Source organism: Protopterus annectens, chromosome 1.part1 (genome assembly GCF_019279795.1).
Source record: "Protopterus annectens isolate FY-2018-M chromosome 1.part1, PAN1.0, whole genome shotgun sequence".
Lineage (NCBI taxonomy): Eukaryota > Metazoa > Chordata > Ceratodontiformes > Protopteridae > Protopterus > Protopterus annectens.
The window spans coordinates 446,011,529-446,034,379 of record NC_056726.1 but is presented as its reverse complement, the minus strand read 5'-3'; the positions used below and the strand labels follow the sequence as shown (position 1 = coordinate 446,034,379).

Here is a 22,851-nt window from a genome sequence, read left to right as displayed (position 1 = left end):
GGAGAACCTCGTAGATCGGAGCCAAGGGGAGACACGGATCTGTGGTATTTTTGCAGGTGAAGCGAGGTCCGGAGACCTCTTTATCTTTTCCCTCGCTTTCAACTCTCTCTATTTTCTCTCTACCCCTTTTCTGTTCTGCTGGCACAGGCTTTGGTACAGGAGGTTAAGTCCCAGACTGGGAGGGAGGAAAATCCAGGGGAAGAGAGGAAGGAGAGGCAACCACAGCAGCTGCTGTGACCGAAGCCAGAGACGAGGAAACAGACTCTGAAGGGGGAAGAAGGCCTTTGAGGGCCAACTTGGCCTTCCTCTGTTTAATGGTGCAGGGGGTTGAAGCCCGCACACATACTGCAGTCCACACTCGGGCCACGCCCAAGCACATAACACATAGAGTGTGGCCATCCGCAGGGGATAATTTATGGCCACACTCAGTGCAACGCTTGAAAACAAGCTTTTCAGCCATCCTGTCAGAAGAAAGAGAACTTAAGAAAAAAATTGTTTCTTTCTTACTGACACACACGCTCACCACAGTCATACACAGAAAACACTGAAGGGGGAGGGGAAGCAAAAATCCACACAGCAATACAAAACTACTGCAACTACTCTAAAACACTACAACTCGACGCAGCAAGCGAGGTGAGGAGAAAGGGGAACCTATACTAACACTACCTAACAAATTTTTTTGAGAAAAAATAAACTCAAAAGGTTTTTACCCACTGATAAAGTTTGGATCTCAAGAGATAACCATGCAAAGCTATTTGTGGCAAACGAGATCTGAGGATGGAAGGTAGTGGAGGTGTATTATGTGTAAGGGGAGGAGTTTGGAGCTCGGAGCAGATGCTAGTAAAAGTTACCAGCTCAGATCCGATTGGGATCCGTAACACACAGGTTGAAGACCAAATGAAGTAAACTACTTCCGATCACAAAAATTCTGCCTGCATTGCATTTTCCCCATAATGGTACTTACTTATCAAAAACAACCATTATAGCAAAGAGACTGCATCTCCCCTGTTTTAAACATTTATTTTATTTACCTTTTGTTAACTGGTTAGTCCAACTAGGCTAGTACCCTCTTCTCAGGGGACACTCAAGGTGGTATCTGTACTACTACAGGAAATTTGGCCAGGGCATCAGAGAACTTCTACTCTTTTCAATAGGTGCTGTGGGTTCTTTTACATCCACCAGAGACACTACCAACTCAAGCAGATGGGGCCTTGGTTTAACATCTCATCCACTGGACGGCACACTCAGGAGTACTGTAACCTCCTTTATGCTGCACTATAGTGTCAGCAGCGTATCTAGCTGTTGTGGGAATAGAACTTACAGCCCTCTGCACCAAAGGCGAGCATGCTACGTCTGTTGTATCATTGATACCAACCTACTGGCTTCTCTACTGCAAATGAAAGACCCATCATTTTAAAATCTATGACTTTCAAAATTGTGGGGAAAAAGGACAACAGCAAGTGCTGAAACTTGCTGTACTTCTCTTCTGTATCCATGATATGGGGGGCTGAACCAACATACCCTTTGCTAATTATGTATAACAACTCCTAGATTGTTGATCCTCAGACAGAGTGGAAAGCACTAAGAGACAGCTATCTTGGACTTCGTACAAACTTTAACAGTTTTGCACATTCAGTCTTGCTGTTTTGAGACTCACCATTTTGAATCTTGGATATTCAAATGGTTACCTCCAACTTGTTTTTGATACCCTGCCCTCTGCCACATCAAGACAAGGTATTTCCTACTAGAAAAGAAACGTCAGTCCTGGGGTATAAAGGACTGTCTATTAGGTCAAACTAAAAGAGCTGTCCACACAGAACACCTAGCTAAAAGAGGGCCACAGGATGCAAGCTCACTCAATGACCTCTTGTGGATGGTAAGCTGATGAAATACAAATTCCAGCATACACCAAAGTAAGCCCTATAGTTGTCCAAACAGATCTCAGTACACAGCCCATAGAAAAAGAAGTTGTGTACTCACCATAACGTTCCATCTGTGTTGTCCATTTTCATTATTTCTCAACTATTGGATTTGGATCCGATCCTTGGATCCGACTCAGCTAATTTAGCATGTGGCCACCAAAATGTTCTCGAGCTCCTCCCTTACCCATAATGCACCAACCCCTAACATACCTCAGATCTTGTTTGCTGTTTGACATAAAGTAGGAGGTACTACTATAGAACTCCTAAGTGAAGAATCCATATCTGGAGGTCAACATGAAGAACAGTGGTGCCCTTATAAACACTCGTTCCTCCAAAAATCAATTGTGAAAAAGGTTGGGGGTTGGTGGGTGGGGAGTTGAGGAAGAATGAAAATGGACAAAACAGATGGAACATTATGGTGACTACATAACTTCTTTATCTGGTGTTGTCAATTTTCATTCTATCTTCAACTGCTGGGACACAGTCCCCAACTATCTAAATTCCTGGATGGACTTTAAGGAGGGCTATTCCTGAGCACAGTTGAGCCAAAGGCTGCTCTTCCCATGGAGACCAGATCCAGTTTGTAATCAGTAATAAAGGCATGAGGATTGACCTAAGCTGTAGCCACATATATGTAGTCCATGGAAGCCCTAGATAGGAACACTGAAGAAGTTACAATGGACCTAGTTGAATGTGCTCTTAAAGATCTTGGTAAGGATACTCCCAATTTGTTGTAGATAAATGATAAGAAATCCTTCAGCCATCTGGCTAGTGTTACCTTTGCAACTGGTTTTCCCAATTTAGTATCCACAAAGGCCACAAATTGATCTGTCTTTCCAATTTCTTTTGTTCTATGTAAGTAAAAATGTAATTGTCTGTGAATATCCAACAAATGCAACATATATGCACCTTTGTAAATTTAGGAAAGAAAACTGGCAAATTAATCAACTGATTGACACTGGATTCTGACACCACCTTAGGACGGAAAGAAGCACTGGTACATAATGTAACTCTATCCTTATGAAAGATCAAGTAGGGAGGTTTAGAGAACAACCTAAAGGCGAACTACTCAAGGATAGAGTCACGGCTGAGCTGTCCAACGATGAGGCTCCGAGGGGCAGAGATTGTTCCGACAGCTTTAGAGTTGAATCCAACACCCCAGAGCTGACAGTATGACTCAGAAATACTCAGAGCCAGACCACTCAGAGACACCATAAGAGTTGGGAGATGGCAACATTTTCAGATCTGAGGTGGATGACTCCAGGACTTTTGGATATGATGGCTCTTAAACCAAAGGTCGGATCGGAGAAGGAGCTAACAATGGAGGAGTAATACTGACAAGGGTCTCCGGACCTGATGGGGTCAGAGCTGAGAGACTTCCCATTTGGATCTGCGTCCTGAGGAACTTCCTCATCACCTTGTCCACATCAGCTTCTGTAAGGCTTTTGGAAAATCTAATGGATGAGGCCATGGAAGATGCTCTTGAATGGTGACTAGAAGATTCTAAAAAAGGGGATGGGAGCAGCGAAAATATTGGATCTGGCAGAAGTTGAAGCGACCAGATCAGAGGAGCCTTTTCAGATCTAGGTCTTGGATCCGAAGTAGTCGGATCAGATTTTTTTTGACACTTTAACAGGAAGTTCAAATACTGGTGCTCCAGAAATAGACTGATCTGGAGATCTCTTTTATGATTCTTTAGCGAGATAATCTCCCCTTTTATCAACTCTTTTGGGAGTCTGAGACCCACAGGCTATAGAAGCAGGTTGGGCAGGGTAGAAATCCTTTAAGGATAAACTTATTTTTTCTATCTATTAATGCTTTGGAATAAAACACTTTACAAATGTTACAATCCAAATCAAGATAAGAAGGGCCTAAGCAATAGATGCACTTAGATTGTGCATCCAAATTAGGAATTTTACAGCCTCAGGTCACACATTTTTTAAAGCCTGAATGCCTGTCACACATAGTAACAGTCACGAGAGAGAGAGAAACAGTTAGGAAAAGTCTCTCTTTTTTTAAATAGTCAAAAAAAGGAAAAAGAGGAAAAATTACCAACAATGGTAATCAAAGTACTATAAAATCACTACAGAAATACAAACAATGGTAACAAAGATATACGCAAAGGAATAAAGGATTTAACTTTGAACAGTAAAGTGTTAAATGTAACAGAAAGGGATGAGAGAAAGCAAAAATATTATAAAGGAAATAATGCTAACTCACAAAAAGTAATTAATGCTCACTCAAGAGTTATCAGCGACCACATCTGTATGCCAAGGTGGCAAACGAGATCTGATGTTGAGTTTCAGTGTTCCGTGGGCTGGAAAAAGTGGCCGAGTCAGATCCAAGGACTGGATCCAAACCCAACAGTTGAGGAGTAAATGAAAATAAAAACATCAGATTGTATGTTCTGACTTTTCCCTAAATATCACAGACATCTTTCATACTATATTTAAATCATCTTAATATATAAAGTAGTGCAAATAAACATTTAAAGATTAGCATTTCAATACAGTGATGCTGCTAATGTAAATTTATCAGAAGTGACAACTGCCTTTGAACTGATCTAACTGCTTTGTTTTACTATGAAAGGCATGGCTACATTGGAAGCAGCTGTGAATCAATGTAAGCTCTCTTCCTCACCGCAATAAAGACAACAGTAAACAGTTTCACAACTCTCTGCATTTTATTTATAGCAGCTGCTGAGCTTCTGACATCAGCAGGACTAATTGCCCAAATAAGAATGCCAGAAGTACCTGACAGGGTAAACTATAGATTTCTCTGTGTCTGTAGTAGGTCATGCAAGCAGCGACAAATTCCTCTGCGAAGTATGTGAAAAGTTGAGCTTAAAAAGGCCTTTCCCTTCCTTTGACTCCAAGGTGAGGAAATGAAAGTTTTATAAAACACAAGCAGGTTTCTGGTACTTACACAACACTAAAAGCATATTGTAGGGAGAAAAATAACCAAGAGCTGAGTTAAGCTGCATGAAAAGGTGTTTTCCTTACAAGTTTAATTCTGTTGACATCAAAAAAATTACTAAAATGGAAATCAAAATCTAAACCGACTGTATTTGAAGAATTAAGTATTGTAAGAGAGATAATAGAACTGAAAAATGGATGTTTACAAAAAGGAACGAGCAAATTACACATATATAAATGGAATCTGTGGGAGCAATACATGCAAAAAAAAATTATCAAGAGGAGTGACGTTTAATGGAAGGCTGGAATTGAGCAATTTATGTCATACTGGAATAAATGAGTCAGAGAAAGTATACATGTATGTGATATAGAATGTACGTAAAAAAAAAAAAAAAAAAAAAAAAAAACTAACATTTCTTGTTTTCTTTTCTGTTAATGTATGTGTGCCTATGTCTTAAGTGATACTTTAATAAAGGTGTTTAAACTAATGGCTCTGCTGGACCGTGGCACAGGGAACTAATCTAAGGGGGCGGTGAAATCCAACACATTCTGGCTAGGCTTATAGATGCCTTTGGGCAGATAGCCTAGTACTTACCTATGAACCTATATTTGAAGTTGTGAAATTCTTCTAGCAGAGGTAACAGCCATTAGAAAGATAGTTTTCCAGGTCAGTAACTTAAGATCACATTTAGCTGTGGGTTCAAAGGGAGAATAAATTAAGGCCTGCATTACCAAATTCAAACCCCTGGAGGAGAAGGATCTTTATACCGAAGTCTTAAACAGGAGTGTGCCTCTCAAAAATGTTTTACAAAGTTTAGAAGAGGCCACAGAAGAATTTTCTATGGAAATTACAGACTGCTGCTAACTGAACTCTGTCGAGCTCCCTCATTAAAAATCATTGCCAAAAATTCAAGTATACACTATGTACATGAGCTGTGAAAGGTTCACTATGTTTTTGTTGTGCCCAACAAACAAACCTTTTCCATTTACTTGTGTAAAGTTTTCTTGCAGAAGGCTTATGGAAAGATAAAAGAATATGACAAATGGGAGAAGAGAAAAAGAAGTTATGTCCTTACCATAACGTTCCATGTGGAGTGTTCATCTCGCCTTGGTTATTACACATGGGTTCGGAGCCGAACCTCGGCTCCGTGCCGGCCGACTGCAAGCTCTGCATCGAGAAGAAGCTCGAGGACATCTAATACCCACAATCCCCCTCTGCCTTTACCTCAGATCTAGTTTGCAAGCAAACCAGACATACGCACGCACACATGCCACTATATACATAATATACATATATACAAACATACCCTGAGTATGATAGTAACAGTACTACTGCAACAGCAGAAGGAGAATACTCCAGACCAGGCACCAAATCGAACGTTCTTCTTAAGGGTGGGAAGGGTGGGAGTGTAATAACCAAGGCGAGATGAACACTCCACATGGAACGTTATGGTAAGGACATAACTTCTTTATGTGAGAGTGTTCAATCTCGCCTTTGTTCTTACACATGGGTAGCCCCTAGCTCCATGATCCTGAGGAACTCAAGGGAGAACGTTCTTGAGCACAGTGGAACCAAAGGTTGCCCTATCCCTAGAAACCCTGTCCACTTTGTAATGAGAGATAAATGTATGTGGTTTAGCCCAAGTAGCAGCCGCACAAATTGTGTCTAAAGGTGCGAGCTGCGTGAGCCAAAGATGTAGACACTGACCTGGTAGAATGTCCTCTGGGTTTTGCAGATAAAGTTTGGTCAGAGGCTTCATAAACGTATGTGATACAGTCAGTTAGCCATTTAGAAAGAGTTCGTTTTGTAACTGCAAGACCCTTTCTGCTGTCAGCAAAAGCTACAAATAGTTGATCAGATTTCCTGTGATCTTTTGTTCTATCCAAATAAAATCTGAGTTGTCTATGGACGTCTAGTTTGTGCAACATATACTCCAATTTATTAGAGTGTTTTTTAAAGAAGGTGGGTAATTCAATGGACTGATTGATATTACTAGAGGAACAAACTTTGGGAAGAAAGGATGGATTAGTGCGTAGGGATACTCTGTCAGAATGAAATATTAAATAAGGATGTTTGACCGAAAGGGCCTGAAGCTCAGACACTCGTCTAGCAGATGTAATGGCCACTAGAAATAATGTTTTCCATGACAAAAATTTCAACGTGCAACTTGAAGCTGGTTCAAAGGGTGGCAACATTAATTTAGAAAGCAACAAATTTAAATTCCACGGTGACGTCGGACTTCTGACTGGTGGTCTGATATGAAAGGAACCTTTTAAAAAGGCTTTACAAAGTCTATGAGCCATAATAGGCGCACCACATTCTTCTATATGATAATTAGAAATGGCAGCTAACTGTACTCTTAAAGTAGCCGGGGAAGCTCCTTCATGAAATAATTCAGTCAAGAATTCTAAAACCTTGTTTAACGGAGTTGTAACAGGGTCCAACTGATGTGACTCCGCCCAGAAGACAAAACGTTTCCATTTACTGGTGTAAGTCTTTGTAGTGGAAACTTTATGAGAAGCTACCAAAATATCCTGAACCGCCGATGTAAGGAATTGACCTGGCTAAAAGCGGAGCAGCCAAGCTGCTAGATGGAGAGATTCCAGAGATGGGTGAGGAACTCCTGACGAATGAGTCAGTAGATCTGGCTCTGGGTCCAGCATCCAAGGTCCCGAATGCGGTGATGCAATAGAAAGGGAAACCAAATTTGACGAGGCCAGAACGGAGCAATGAGAATTATAGTCCTCTGAAGGTTGTTTGCTTTCTGTAGAAACTTTGCAATCAGGGAAATGGAGGAAAAGCATATAGGAGACCGGGGCCAATCGTGCACCAGCGCCCTGGGGACTTCCCTGGAGGGTAATAGGGCAAAGTAGCTCCTGCATTTGGCGTTCATTGGAGACGCAAACAGATCGCAGGTAGGCTGGCCCCATTTGCGAAAAATCCTTTCCGCAACTGACTGTTTGAGGGACCACTCGTGAGGCAATAGTATTGCCCTGCTCAGCCTGTCGGCTATGACGTTGGATGACCCGGGATGTGCGTTGCGATCAGAAAGCGACCGTGGACTCTGCCCATTGCCAAATTCTCATGGCCTCTCTGCATAGTTGGTAAGACCTGGTTCCCCTTGCTTGTTTATGTACCAGACTACTGACATGTTGTCTGTCTGAACTGCAATGGTCCCTGGAGGAAGAAGGGGAGCAAAGTGTTGCAACGCCAAGAACACTGCCCTCAACTCCAGAACATTGATGTGCAGATTGTACTCCAGATTGGTCCATTCGCCTTGGACTGTCTGTCCCTGAAAGATGCCCCCCCACCCTATCAGGGAAGCGTCCGTGGTTATCGTTGCTGACGGTGTGGGTAGCACAAATGGTCTTCCGCCGGATAGGTTGCAAGTCTGTAACCACCACCTTAGGTGTGATTTGCATGTTTTCGTTATCAATATTTCGTGAGTCAGTGGAAGTTGTTGGAATGACCATTGTGCAAAGAGAAGCCATTGTAGCACTCTCATGTGCAGTCTTCCCAATGGTATTGCTATGAGAGAAGCTGCCATGAGACCCAGAACTTTCAGAACAATTTTTGCTGGGGATTTTCTGGACGATAGCAGAAGGGAAATGTTGAATTGAAGTGCTACTATTCTTTCTGTCGGAAGTTTTAGAACTAACTGACGCGTATCTAATTCCGCTCCTATGAATAAGATATGCTGTGATGGCTGTAGCAAAGATTTCTCGAAATTTACTGAAATGCCAAGGTGTGTACAAAGTTGTAGGGAGTAATCCCTGGCATGTATCAGTTGACGCCTGGTGGTGGCAGACAGGAGCCAGTCGTCCAGATACGGAAACACCTGGAATCCTAGGCCTCAGATGAGACGCTACCACTGCCATGCATTTGGTGAAGACCCTGGGGGCTGTGGTCAGGCCAAAGGGCAGGGCTCGAAACTGATAGTGACTGGCTCCCAGCCGGAAGCGCAAGTGATCTCTGGACGCCCTGGCCATTTTGATGTGGTAGTATCGTCCTTCAGATCTATTGAGCACATCCAGTCGCCCTTCCGTAAGAATGGAAGGATCGATTGAAGCGTGACCATTCGAACTTTTCCTTCTTGACAAAGGTGTTGAGATGACTTAGGTCCAGAATTGGCCTCCAGTCCCCTGTTTTCTTTGGAACTAAAAAGAACCTTGAGTAAGTTCGAATCCTATTTGGTCCGCTGGGACTGGTTGGATGACTCTTTTTTCTAGCAGCTTTGAAATTTCTGTAGCTGCTGGGTCTCGCAGATGGGGTGGTACATCTGGGAGTTTTCTTTTGGAATGGGGTGGATAGAAACGGGATTTTGTATCCTCTGGTAACAATGCTTTTTACCCAATTGTCTGAAGAAAGGTTTTGCCAGGCCTGAGGGTATAAAGCTAAGCGACCCCCGACTGCCTCCAGAGCAGGACAGTCGGGCCTCCTCTCAGGAGTGCTGAAAAGGTTTGCCAGGGAGGTTATCCCTGTCACCTTGGTTTTGCGGACCCCCTCTGCCGCCAGGGCGGCGTCTTCCACCTCTGCCCCCTCCTCTGCCTCTAGAGGGGGCATCACCCTGTGTGTTTGGAAAAGACCCTGGGGTTTACGAAACCACATTTTCCCACCACGTTGCCCTTTGGGGTACGGTCTGGAAGGGGTGGAAAAACGGACTCCGACAGCAGACAGAGTCTTTCCCTCCTGTTCACACCGGGTAAGGGTCTCCTTTACTTTAGGGCCAAAGAGTGTGGCTCCATCAAATGGGGCGTTAGTAAAGGAAGACTTGAAGGCTTCCATAAGAACATAAGCGCATCCAGGATTGCCTACGAAGAGCAATCGCTGAAGCCGCTGCCCTACTCGATCCTTCGCTGCATAGGATATCAGCCTCATGGACGAGTTCACAATGGACGTAAGGGTGTTGAGATGCGCTGTAACTTTCTCTGAGACAGCGGCATCTGTAGCACCCTGGAGGGTATCTCCCAACTCTTTGACTAGATCCCTCTGTAAACGTGTAAAATGGGTCAAATAGTTCAGGGAACGCATAGAGAAAGCCGCTGAACTGAAAATGCGCTTCCCGTATCTGTCCATGGTCCTAGAATCTTTGTTAGGCGGATGGACAGATGAGGAAGACTCCGACATCTCCTTTTTCGTGGCCGCTGCCACCACCATGGCTTCTACCGAACTCCTTTGGTAAGGTAAGCTTTGTCCTGTGGTGCCGTGATGTACTTATTTGGCTTCCTAGGGACAGGTTCCACCGTGTCAGGAGTCTCCCACGCCCTTCGAGCAATCAATTCCATTAACTCATCAAAGGGCGGAGTGACCCAGGAGGAGGAAGGACGGGCACCAAATGCCTTCAGCAAAACTGACTCATCCTCAGAAGGGGGGAGGGCTTGCCAGTCACCTCTCTGTTTAAGGATCTCCAAGATGTCAGCAAAAGAGACATCCTCTGAAGGTGACTTAGGGGACCCTTCTGACTCATCTAAGTCAGTATCAGATGTCAAGGATTCTTGTGGAGAATCCAAGTGTCTCCTCTTACACAGTCTTTTCCTGGGAACTTCTTCGTGGGGAGCATCCGAAGAAGCCTCCGAGGAAGAGGGGGCACCCTCCAGGGGTGGCTGAGACACTGGTGCCCGACGCTTGGACGTGGCCGTGGGTGCAGAGGAGGATAGCGGTCCTTTGCGGGGAGGAGAAGCTGTACCTGCTGATGTGGTTGTCTGAGTAGACAACACCTTCCTCATGAGGTCGAAGGCCCCCGGGTCCCGAGTCGAGGTATCTCCCGGTTCCGAAGAAATGGGAAGAATCCCCGAAACAGGAGCCGAAGGCACCGACCCGAGGACGGAACCGAATCGATCCGTGCGAGGCCCGAGAGGAGAGTCGGAACGAAACATCGGTCCGACTCGGTCCTGGAACCAAGGACAGATCTTCGGGCCCGAGACTCCGGTGCCGGATCGGATGGAGTCGAGGTAAACGGTACCGACCGAGAAAAAGACGGTTCTGGCACCGAGGGCTCCACAATCATCAGGTCAGCTTCTTCCGGCTCCGAAGACTGAACAGGTCTCGGAGGAGGAACAGATGGAGATAGTGGCAGGCCTTCAAGTCTCGACATCAACTGAGAGGAGACCGAAATAAGTTTGGACAGGGCCGTATGCTCCATAAGTTTCTGCACCACACGGTCCACGTCGGTGTCGGAAAGGGCTCTAGAAGAACGAGTCGAAGGGATCGAAGACGGCGCCGACCTCAGCAGAGTCGGTGGAGGGAGCTCCGTCACCGGTTCCAAGACTCGAGGCTCGGGAACTGCCAACAGTTGAACACTCGGCCCCAAAGTCTGTGGAACCGGTGATCTAACTAGACTCGAAGAGCTCGGAGCCGATGACTTTGGCTCCGACACCTTCGACCCCTTCGAAGACTTGGATGCCTGGTCCGAAGCATCCAGAGCCTCCTGGAAAGAGGGTTTCAGCAATCCTCTATCCATCAGTTTCCTGCGCCTATCTGTCATGACCCTCCCACTAAAAGAGTGACAAATAGAGCAGTCCTCTTGTAAGTGGAGAGGGCCAAGACAGTAGACACAGGAACTGTGGTTGTCTGTGACCGACATTTTTTGGCCACACTGACAACGTTTAAAGCCAGACTTCATCTTTTCAGACATATTGAAAAAAGAAAGTCAGTCCAGTCCAGAAAAAAAAATCCAATCCAGTAAAAGTGTCAATCCGGTAATAAGTGTCTGCTTGATACTAACTAAAACAAGCTTTCAGTCAAAATTGTCAAATCCTTGAACTGCCTAAAGGCAAGACTATAACAAGAATCTAGTCACAAGTCCAAGAAGGGGTAGGCCCCGAAAAACTCTAACTCGAAAGTTAACAAAGTTAACTATTCTAAATATCGAGAATTCCTAATGACTCACACACCTACTCTTATACTTAAAGTAACTAGATAAAATACTCTGAATTTTAAACAGAATAGATAAAAATCTTATCTGAACAGCCTCGAGCTAGTCTCCAACGATGCGTATGCAGCAGCGGCAAACTAGATCTGGGGTAAAGGCAGAGGGGGATTGTGGGTATTAGATGTCCTCGAGCTTCTTCTCGATGCAGAGCTTGCAGTCGGCCGGCACGGAGCCGAGGTTCGGCTCCGAACCCATGTGTAAGAACAAAGGCGAGATTGAACACTCTCACATCATTGGTTGTTTGGCTATTAACAAATGGAATTGGAGAAACCACGCTGTCAGCTTGATGTTTGAGACATCCGGATGGATCATACCTGTCGGCTGAGACAGGAGATGTGGAATTGTATCAAGGATCCAAGGTTGGTAACACAGATGAGGTCAAAGGAAGGGGAACCACATCGTGGACAGTAAGGTCCAATGAAGATGACTTTGCTCTTTAACCTGGCAGCTTTATGCAGGAATTTTGAAATTAGGGGAATTGGTGGGTAAGCATAAAGTAGAGTGGGGGCCGATTGTGGAGTAGAGCATCCCTCTGTGATTCCCCTGGTTGGGGGGGGGGGAATTAAGGCAAAGTAGCTGCTGCATTTGTCATTTAGGGAAGAAACAAGAAGATTGCAGCAAGTCTGGCTCCACTGACATAAAATAATTTTTGTCACTTTCATGTTGAGAGACCACTCATAAGGCAGAATAATGGACCTGCTCAATTTGTCTCCTGTCACACTGGACTTTCCCGGAATGTGCATTGCTATGAGAAGGCAGTTGGATAAAATCACCCACTGCCACATTCTCAGTGCTTCTCAACACAAGTCCTATATTCTGGTTTCTCATTGATTGTTGGTGGACCAAACTACTGACATATTGTCTGTTTGAATCACAACTGTCCCTAAAGGGAGGGCATCCTAGAAGGCCTGCAACACTAAAAGCACTGCTCTCATCTCTAGGACAATGATATGCAAATTGGCCTCCTCGGAGGACCAAGTGCCTTTCACTGCTTTCCCCAGGAAATGCCCCACCCTCAATCTGGAAAGTGTCTGTTGTCACTATGGCCTTGAGTTGAGGGAGAATGACAGGACATCCTTGCAGAACCTGATCTGACTGATCCACCACCAGAGGCATCTCTCGCATACCTGTGTGATTCTTACTTGTGCTGATATGTGCTGGTAAAGAATCAATCACTGTGTTGCTAGCATCCACTGAAGAATTCTCATATGAAATCTTGCTAGAGGAACTAAGACTATGGCAGCTGACATTAAACCTAAGGCTTGAAGGATCAATTGGGTTGAAATTGTGTTACTGCAAATTATTTTCCTGACCTGGAATCTGATATTCTGTACCCTTGAGAGAGGAAGACAAGTTGTCACTAATACCATGCTGAAGACTGTCCCTAAGAATTGTAAAGTTTGAACTGGTTGCACCTGAGACTTCTTGTAATTTATGATTATCCCCAGATGAGAACAAATGAAGACTGTGATCTCTTGCTCTTGTTAGTAGATGCCTGGTTGGGGCAGTAATGAGCCAGTCGTCTAGATATGGAAACAGTCAGAATCTTTGCAGTCCCAGGTGAGCTGCTACCACTGTCATGCATTTGGTGAACACCCTGGGGGCTGTAGTCAGGCCAAAGGGCAGTGCTCTGAACTGAGAGTGACGGCTGCCAGCCAGAAGCGTAAATACATTCTGGATTGTCTGCTCATCTTTATGTGATAGCATGCATCCTGAAGGTCTACTGAGCACATCCAGTTCTCCTTGCCCAGGAAGGGTAGAATGGATTGAACCATGACCATCCAAAACTTTGTATGTCGAACTGACTTGTTCAAAGTGCTGAGATCCAAAACTGGTCTTCAGTCCCCTGTTTCCTTTGGCACAAAAAGAATCTTGAATAAGTTCCATATTCTAAATGGTCTGGTGGGACCTCTTGGATGACTCGTTTTTCTAGCAGCTTTTGTATTACTAGTGCTGCTGCTTTCCTCTGACAGGGTGGAACACAGGGAATTTTGCATACAGTTGGGGTTGGAAGGGAAAAGAGAATTACATAATCACTGGAAATAATCCGCTGCACCCAATTATCTCTTTTATCCCTACCCAGGCTCTCTGGTGCAGGGATAGTTGACCCCCCCAATTGCCTCCAGTGGTGGACAATGGGATCTCCTTTCAGGAGCACTGGTAGGATCTATCAGAGAAAGAATCTCTGGACCTCTGGTTTTGCAGGCCTCCTCTGCTGAGGTGTACCACCATTTATTAGCGTTCCCCAATTTGTCTCTAGGGGGAACTATCTCCACATGTATCCTGGAAAGGACCCTACGACTTTCTAAACCACATCTTCTGAACCCCTCACTGATTCCTACAAAAAGATCTTTGAGGGGTTTAAAAATGTACACCCACTACAAAGAGGGTGTTTCAATCGATCCTTCTCATACCTGAAGAGTATCCTTCACTTTGGGCTGATGAACGAGGACTTGAAAGGCTCCAGAAAATCACAAGCACATCCAGGCATGCCTCCTAATGGATATGCATGAATCTGCTGCCCTTGAGGCCCCTTTGGCTGCATGCAAGTTAAACCTCATGGATGAATTTCAAATGGATTGAAGGGTAGCCATCCGAGAGGCCACAGAAGATTCAGCCTCAGTAGTAATGATCCCAGAAAGGGATTTTGAAAGTTCCTTGATCAAGTCCATTTGTAGGCTAGTAAAATGTGACAAATAATAATAAAAATAAAAAGTGGCCTAAGAGCAAAGCTCACTGATGCAGAAACACACTTCCCAAATCTTTCCATCACCCTAGACTCCCTATTGGGGGATGAACAGATGAACTTTGTTCAGCAAGTTCCTTCTTTTTGGCTGCTACCATGACCATGGCATCCACTGGCACCCCCGTACTCCAGAATGCCTTCTCTACAGGTGGAGCCAGAATCCAATCTGGCCTCTTATGGGAGTGGCTCAACTAAGTCAAGTTCCTTCCACTGCCACCTAGAGACCAAATCGATGGGCTCACTGGCAGTAACCCAGTAGTTAGACGGATCAGCTCCAAAAAGCTTCCAGAAATAGTGATTCACCAAGTGAAGGACTGCTGGAGGACCAACCATCTCTATGCTTAAGGATCTCAAGAACATCTCCAAATGAGACGTCTTTTGGAGGTGATCGTGGGGACCCTTCTCCTTCACTGAAATCAGTATCAACCGTGACTGACTCCTGCGGAGAGTCCAAGTGCCTCCTCTTGCACTTCATCTTCTGATGGACTTCCTTGGTGGGATGTTCCGGTGAAGTGTTGAAGGAGATTGTAAGACCCTGTTGCGTGATCTGGATGCCTTGAGCTGGCTATCCCTGTTGCGTAGAATAATGTGGCTCTAAGCGCAGAGACATCTGGGAACTAGACTGGAGATACGAAGGGGGTGGATCCGTCCATCCATCCTGTCAGAACAAAAAACACTCTCTTCACTACCTCAAAGGCAGACTGCTTCAGAGAGAAAGAAGACAGTGACTCTGAGAAGGCAGACTTCTGGATCACTATCTCCCTCTGCCCCAAGAGCAACCTCCCAGAGGCGCAAGTCGGTGCTGAACTATCCAATGCCAAAGCTCCGATGGACAGAGACAGCTCTGAAAACCTCAGAGTCAACGCCAATGTCTCAGACCCGACAAGGAAGTTTTGGCTCCAAGAGTTATCTGGATCCAAAGAACTCAGAGTCAGTGCATTAAGAGAAATTTCCAAATCCAAGCCAGACAGACCTGGAAGGTTTGGATCCAGGGACTCTGAAACAACTGGTGGGATCAGAGAAGGAGCATGTAATGGTGGTGTAAAAGATAGATAGGCTCCTTGACCCGAGTGGCTAAGAGCCGGAAGAACACCCATCTGTATCTGCACAGGGAGGAATCTACTCATCTTTCAGTCCATACCTTCCTCGTTTACACTTCTGGATGAACAAGATGAGGCAAGGGATGGTGACCTGGACTGTTGCCTCTCCAGAAAGGGAGAGGGAACCCTAGAAGGCACTGGATCCAAGGATGAAGAATATTTTGTTCTTGCTAACGTCATCAGATCCGAAGAGCTTGAATCCAAAGGGGAGTGGACCTGAGCAGATTTCGGATCCACTCTTGTTTTTTTCTTCGGCAGCTCCAAAGAAGGAGGCGAAGAAGAGGACAGTCTTGAAGACTTAGTCAGGGTCTCTTTAATTTTGGTCTAGGGACTTGAGCCCCAGTGATAGCCTCTCCAAAACAGGATGGAAGCAATCCCTTTAAAATTAGTTTATTTTTCCTATCTGCTATGGCTCTAGGACTGGAATTTTTTGCAGATAGAAAAATCTTGCAAATGTTGAGGGCCTAAACAATAAACACAAAGTGTGAGCATATGAAATAGCAATTTATTCCCACACCTTTGATATTTTTTGAAGCCGGCAGGTCCTTTATCAGTCATGGTGACTCGCGATAGAAAACAGAAAAAGATGAAAGTTTTTTTTTTTAATGTAATAAAAGGAAAAGGAAATACCAGCAATGGTACGAAGAACTACACCAATGTGTAGCATAGAAAGAGAAACTTAGAGACTATAAGAAAAAAATATCAACTGCGATAAAAGGGAATTACATTGAGTAGAAAGGCTAAGAGAAAAGTATATTTATATGCTAAAGAAGAGAAACTATCAAGAAAAAAGCACTTATCTCAATACATGCTCGAGAGCTCAGGCTGACCACGACTTTTGCGTAAAAGTGGCAAATGAGATCTGAGATATGTTAGGGGTTGGTGCATTATGGGTAAAGGAGGAAATCTACAGCTTTTTGGTGGCCAAGAGCTAAAGTAATGGCAGAGTCAGATCCGAGGATCAGATCCAAACCTAACAGTTAAAGAGAGAATGAAAACTGACAACAACAGATCAAACAGTAGCATAACAAAGTAGTGGCCAGGCTAAAGAGCTTTATGTTCCCTTGGTAACAGGTTTTAATATACTCCTACAGATCCAGAGATGATCTGTACGTCCTACGATGTCAAAGTTGCAATCTATATAAATACAATTTAGAACAAATAAACCAGGTTCCAAGCACCACATAAATTAAGCTATTCAAAATTTCCAGGTCAAAAGTAGTCCAGTTGTTAAATCATCTAATATTACAACAGTAAATGCTGATAGGTTGAGTTACAATGGTGTAAAGTACAAACACTAGACAGACACAATTAATGAACTGCCAAAACACCAGAAGAGTTTTTTTTTCTCAAAAAGCCAGAAAGAAAAACAACCTCTTGCTCACACCAGCACTATGTCAGCAGAATCTGACTGAAGGCAGAAAACAGCAAAGTGTGGGCATTCAAGTCTTATCAGAAAATCAAGGAAATAGCTGTGACAGGAACTGGCTGCAAATCAAAGTTAAAACAATGGATTAGAACAAATGGACCCACGAGCCCCACAAATGACACAAGTAACAAAGAAGCATGAGAAAATCAAAAAATGATGCTAATAAAAAAGACAAATAATCAAACTAATGTAGTCTGTCTGCTAAAATGATCACAGTTAAAACAATACTGATATGTTGTTCTTCTTTCGGCTTTTCCCGAGGGGGTCGCCACAGCAGAACTCCGGTCCGCTAATGATTGGCAGTACATTTTTTATGGGTGCCAAGGTGCCAGCTCGACGCCCAACCTTCAACGAAGCCATGCCCATTCTACGCATGTCTTTCGAACGCCACTTGACCACGGGGAGGACATGCAGACTCCACACAGAAGGTGCTCCCGCCGAGAATCAAACGGGAGAACCTCTTGCTGTGTGGCAACAACGCTACCGCTGTACCACCGCGGCTTATTAAATACTGATAAGTAATATACAAAAAACACTCTGCAAGGCAGCAAAGTAAATCCATGCATTGCTAGGCAGCTAAGTGTCACAATATTGCCTGCATTACTTAGTTGTTCCTGGTTGTAAAAAAACAGTGGAAGGTGATCACCATTTCTGTCCTGGCAGCAGTAGGGGAATTTTACCGTACCAGCCTAAGGCACTGCAAGGGGCAGCCAAAGAAATCTGAGGAATACAGCTGCACAGCCTCCTTGCCTCCACCAGGATGCACTGCTGTTCTGAAAGGTCCTACTATCTATCATTCCAGGGATGAAAGAACCACCCTGACTTTTACCTCCCTCCCCAGCCAGTCTTCTAATGCTACGGTGCTAGTCAAATACCAGGTGAACATCAGAGAAGTTAGGAAGAAAGCCCCTTTGTCAAAAGATTGTCTACTTATATAGCATTTCAAATGTTGATTCTTATCAATTTTTCCAGTGAAGAGAAACAGGCATCACCTAAGGGCTGCAAGCAAATGACTTAGCTCTGCAATAATGAAAGTCTTACCTTGATGAATCAGCCTGTTGATAGCTAAAACAGTCAACCTCTGTAGTCGTTGCACAAATTCTGTTTCCATAGCTCTGAGTGGGTTTTCTTGGCTCATTCTTCTCTGCATCATTAAAGCAAGTTCATCATTTGCAACAGACCGCATTTTCATTACTAGAGTATCAGACTGGGCAAGAGAAAACCTCCGAGCCCCTTAAAATAAAATGAATAAGGTATGTGTTATAAGTAATACTACCACTTTACCAGTTAGAATAAAACATTATTAACATACTTTGCTTTTGCAGTTGCCATGCATTTAGTATTTGTGGTTATACATACATTAATTCTGTCTTGCAGTATACCAGTACTTCTGATTTAATGTTTCTTAACTGCATTAGTGACATGCTCAGGTTACAAAATCAAAACTCCCCATGCAAACCTTAGAATTAAAGAAAATGAATCACTCAAATTGCTTTAGTGCAAGCTGCATTTTCAGACTCCATCAAAACACATGGACAAATTGAACAAAATATATAGGGGCAATTTACAAAAACAACATCCATGAAAATAAAAGAACTTATCATTTAAAGAAGGCAATCTGAATAAAAGTGGCACAAATATAAAACTGATATTATGGTGAAGACCAAGCTTTCATTTGTTACTGAAACTGATTACATTGACACAGCAAAGAAAAGGCAAGACTATACAGCAAATCACAGACTGAACCCTTAGTGGCAATATAGCTATATGTAGTTTAATAAAGGCATGAGACCGAAGACTGAAATGTGATGTTTCACCATATATACACCACTGGTCAAATTTTAACAGTTTCAGACTATAGCTGGCTACAAAGGTACTGCTTACCCTTTCTATAACCAGTCTATAGATGCTGATGGTATATTAATGAAACCAAAGGAGAAGCAGCCTCTAACGGTAAACACAAGGCTTTGCTTCATTTTATGTATTAGGCTAAAAGCGGGTGTTTGTTTTGAGCTACCGTGAAGAAATACAGATGTTAAGTACATTTCCCCTCAGAAAATATTGCAGACTTGCACAAAAGCTGTTTCTAATACCCATACCAGTTTAAATACAAATCAAAAATTAGACAACACAGTTAAACTAGTATGATTTTTTAATATTTAGTACTTCTACGGCACATGCATTTACTTCTAAGCAATGTCAAAACAGTTTCAGATCCTGAAATGTTTTGAAATATTTCTCAAGCCTATTTGGAAGGCTTGTGTGTGTTTACTACTGCACCTGCTTCTGCTGTAAAAATGTATGATGCTGATCCAGTTGGGGACTGGAGGGGAGACTCTTGGTTTAACAGGCTGAAGGGAGGGGACATCGGAAGCTGACCATAGGAACAGAAATGCTGTCTTGGGAGGCGTGGAATTATGGAATCATTCACAGCAATTGTACCTTGATGTTAAATAAGTATAAATAATGCAATGTGAAGAAAGATTTGAAAGCGATACACCCTGCTATTCTTGTACTTTAATTTTAAACAAGTGCAAATAAAGCACTGCTGAGGAAGTAACACATATGTAACTCACCATTATCAGCTGATCTGCATGAAGACCCATAGTAAGGGGTAACTGTTGGGATGTACTCGTTTGGCATTCCCAAATCACCACATTTTTTAAATCTCCACATCTTGTTTGCTCAGGTGAATGCACACATCTGGCTGCTGCACATAGTATCATCACCCACCAATCTAGGAGGTAAACTAAGACCCTATGCTCACCAGTTTGATAACCCCCAATTATTAACCAGAAAGACAAGAAAAGAAAATCACATACCTGCTTGGAAGAGGAATAGCAATCCATAAATGCTGGATGAACAGGTTATCCAGGTGCACAAGGAATGACAAAGAGCTAATAAGCACCCACAAGGTGGCTTTGTCACAGACCATCATATGTGATCCACTGACATCTGTTACATCAAACTATGAAAGCCTCCTGCAAACAGCAATTCTTTTTCTGTTTTAAAAACACCTTTATTAAATTATCACTTAAGACCAGGGTTGCCAGACGTCCCTATTTGGGCGGGACTGTCCCGAGATCAGCAGCCTGATCCCGAGTCCCGCCCTGCCGGTTTAAATCCCGGCCAGCCTCCGCTTTCTTTGTTTTTTTTTTTTTTTGATTGGCCCGTATACCTGGCATACGGGCCAATCAAAAATTGCTAAACACAGAGCTTCTTGTGTTCCGCATTAAACACGAGAAGCTCCGTGTTTAGCGATTTTTGATTGGCCCATATGCCGGTATACGGGCCAATCAAAAATCGCTAAACACGGAGCTACTTGTGTTGAATGCGGAACTGCAATGCATTAAACACGAGAAGCTCCGTGTTTAGTGCAGAGCTACTGTTCTTTAATGTGGAACTGTGTTCCGCATTAAAGACCTTTTTTTTTTTTTTTGGTCTTCACTTGCAATGCATTAAACACGAGAAGCTCCGTGTTTAGTGCAGAGCAAGTGTTCTTTAATGTGTTTAATGTGGAACTGTGTTCCGCATTAAAGACCTTTTTTTTTTTTGGTCTTCACTTGCCGTGAGAGACCTTCTTTTTTTTTTTCTGTCCAAATCTGGAAATCTGGCAACCCTGCTTAAGACACAGGCAAACATACATTAACAGAAAAGGAAATAAACCACATTAACATTTTTTCCATTTACATACATTATACATCATACATCTTTTCTTTCTTTGTAACTATCATCAGTCCAACACTAGATAAATGACGGCAAAGTGATGCAGCGGTAGTGTTGACGCCTCACAGCAAGAGGTTCTCCGGTTCAATTCTTGGCTGGGGTGCCTTCTGTGCGGAGTCTGCATGTCCTCCCTGCATTAGTGTGGGTTTCCTCCGGGGGCTCCGGTTTCCTCCCACATTACAAAGACATGCAGGAGCATTTTTCCCCGGGCCGCCTCTGAAAATTGGCTTCATTCCAAGTCGAACTTTCCCAGTTAACAAATGTGAAATAAATATATAAATAATAAAATAAACTGCTGAATTCCTGCCTTCCCGTAAACCTCACTCCTCCACCTCCTGAACATTACTCGTCATGTATTGTTGCTACAGTTTCCATTTACTTCGATGTAATTTGCTTCTTCTGTTTTCTAAAGATTCCAGTTCCAGTTCTTTTATCTCTTTTAGAATATCAAATACTTCAAAAATACGGTTGGCTTAAACTTTGATTTCTATTTTCTTGTAATTGCTTTTCTGGCAGTCAACAGAATAAAACTTAATAAGGCCTCACAAAGTCAAAACTGAAATCCTATGTCCCAGCTCAAAAAATAATTTCCTTAGCTACACCCATTTGCTAACCTAATATTTCTGACAGAGTACTATGTACAGAATTTTTAAAGTCTGCCAACTCATTACACTTCCAAAACATATGTTACCAGTTACCTATTTTTCCCCATCGCACCTTCAACATTTGCTACTTTACTGAGGAAAAATTCTTTGAAGTCAGCATGGGGTATAAAAATACCTATGCAAACACTTCCAAGCAAAGATCCTAAACATTCTATACTTTCTTGCATATTTGTGAGGCATACATACGTACTCCTATTGCTCTCTTATAAAATGTTTTTACAGTCTTTCTTCACAATCTTTTCTGTGTGGAGTCTGCATGTCCTCCCCGTGGTCGAGTGGCGTTCGAAAGACATGCGTGAATGGGTGTGCCTTCGTTGAAGGTTAAGCATCGGGCTGGCACCTCAGCACCATAAAAATCGACTGCCAATCATTAGCGGACCGGAGTTCCGCTGTGGCAACCCCTAACCGGGAAAAGCCGAAAGAAAAACAACAACTTCCCAATCTTTTCTAGCCTCTACTGATTGATTCTTATCTTTATCATGCTATATTTTATATGTCTGCTAATTATCCCCTTTTAACAGCAGCTTCTTTTCTAGATTTAACTATGCAGAGGGTAATTCTTGAGAAAAATCATAAGCAGTAAAAATTGAACCTATTCTGCAATATCATCAGAATGGACTGGAAGGAGAGGTATATCTCCCAGAGGTTACCGCTGCTCTGGAACAGACTCCCCATCCAAGTAAAACAAAGCTCATCCCCTGTCAATATTCAAGCGCAACTTGGCTCTTTGGAGGGGTAATAGATAATTACTCCAGGACTGCCCCTTGTAATACTATTGGACAGAGGCAGCCCATAAATGTTTTATCCATGCATGGGTACCCTCATTATCTATGGTATGATCCCAGGTATTCTCACTAGGGTATACACAATTATTGACCAAGATATGGGTAAGGTCCATCTAACACCAAATGCGATAGGTTAATTCTAACACCAAAAGGGAAAATGGATAGGCATAAAATGGCCAGTAAGGGCAGCTAGCCTAGTATTTATCTATGAACCTGTACTAGTAAAAGCCAGAACAAAGCAAACAGACAAATCCTGAAGCACTGAAGTATCAAAGGAGGCCCAGCTTTTAAAATCATGATTCAGGCAATAATGCTTACTGAAGGTATAAGCCAACAAATAAGTGTCTATGGCACAGAGGTGGAGAGATTTCTGAAACAAACACTGAAATGGTAAAAGTCTCGGTTGAGTAACACTGCAATTAGCAATCAACATCAACATGTATGTTTAGCCAGTGCAAATTCCTTCCTAACTAGAGAGAATGAGACAAACTGGTCTGTCTTCCTGCATGCATACACCTTCTACAGATAAACTGACCAGAGAGTGAAAATCCTAGGTATGAAGGGTGCTCCTTCCCATGTATTCTATTCATGTTTAAAGAAAATTCTGACACAAGTCTTGGCATAAAGCATA

The 22,851-nt window shown here is 43.3% G+C and overlaps 1 protein-coding gene across 1 annotated transcript in view; it reads right to left on the bottom strand.

Annotated features, from left to right (window-relative positions):
* Nucleotides 1–22,851, bottom strand: part of LYST (lysosomal trafficking regulator) — a 3,825,950-nt gene that overhangs the window by 1,739,842 nt on the left and 2,063,257 nt on the right. Inside the window, exon 28 of the mRNA XM_044075805.1 lies at nucleotides 18,086–18,277. Within this exon, the coding sequence (XP_043931740.1) occupies nucleotides 18,086–18,277 (192 nt within the window). The remainder of the gene's footprint in view (nucleotides 1–18,085; nucleotides 18,278–22,851) is intronic.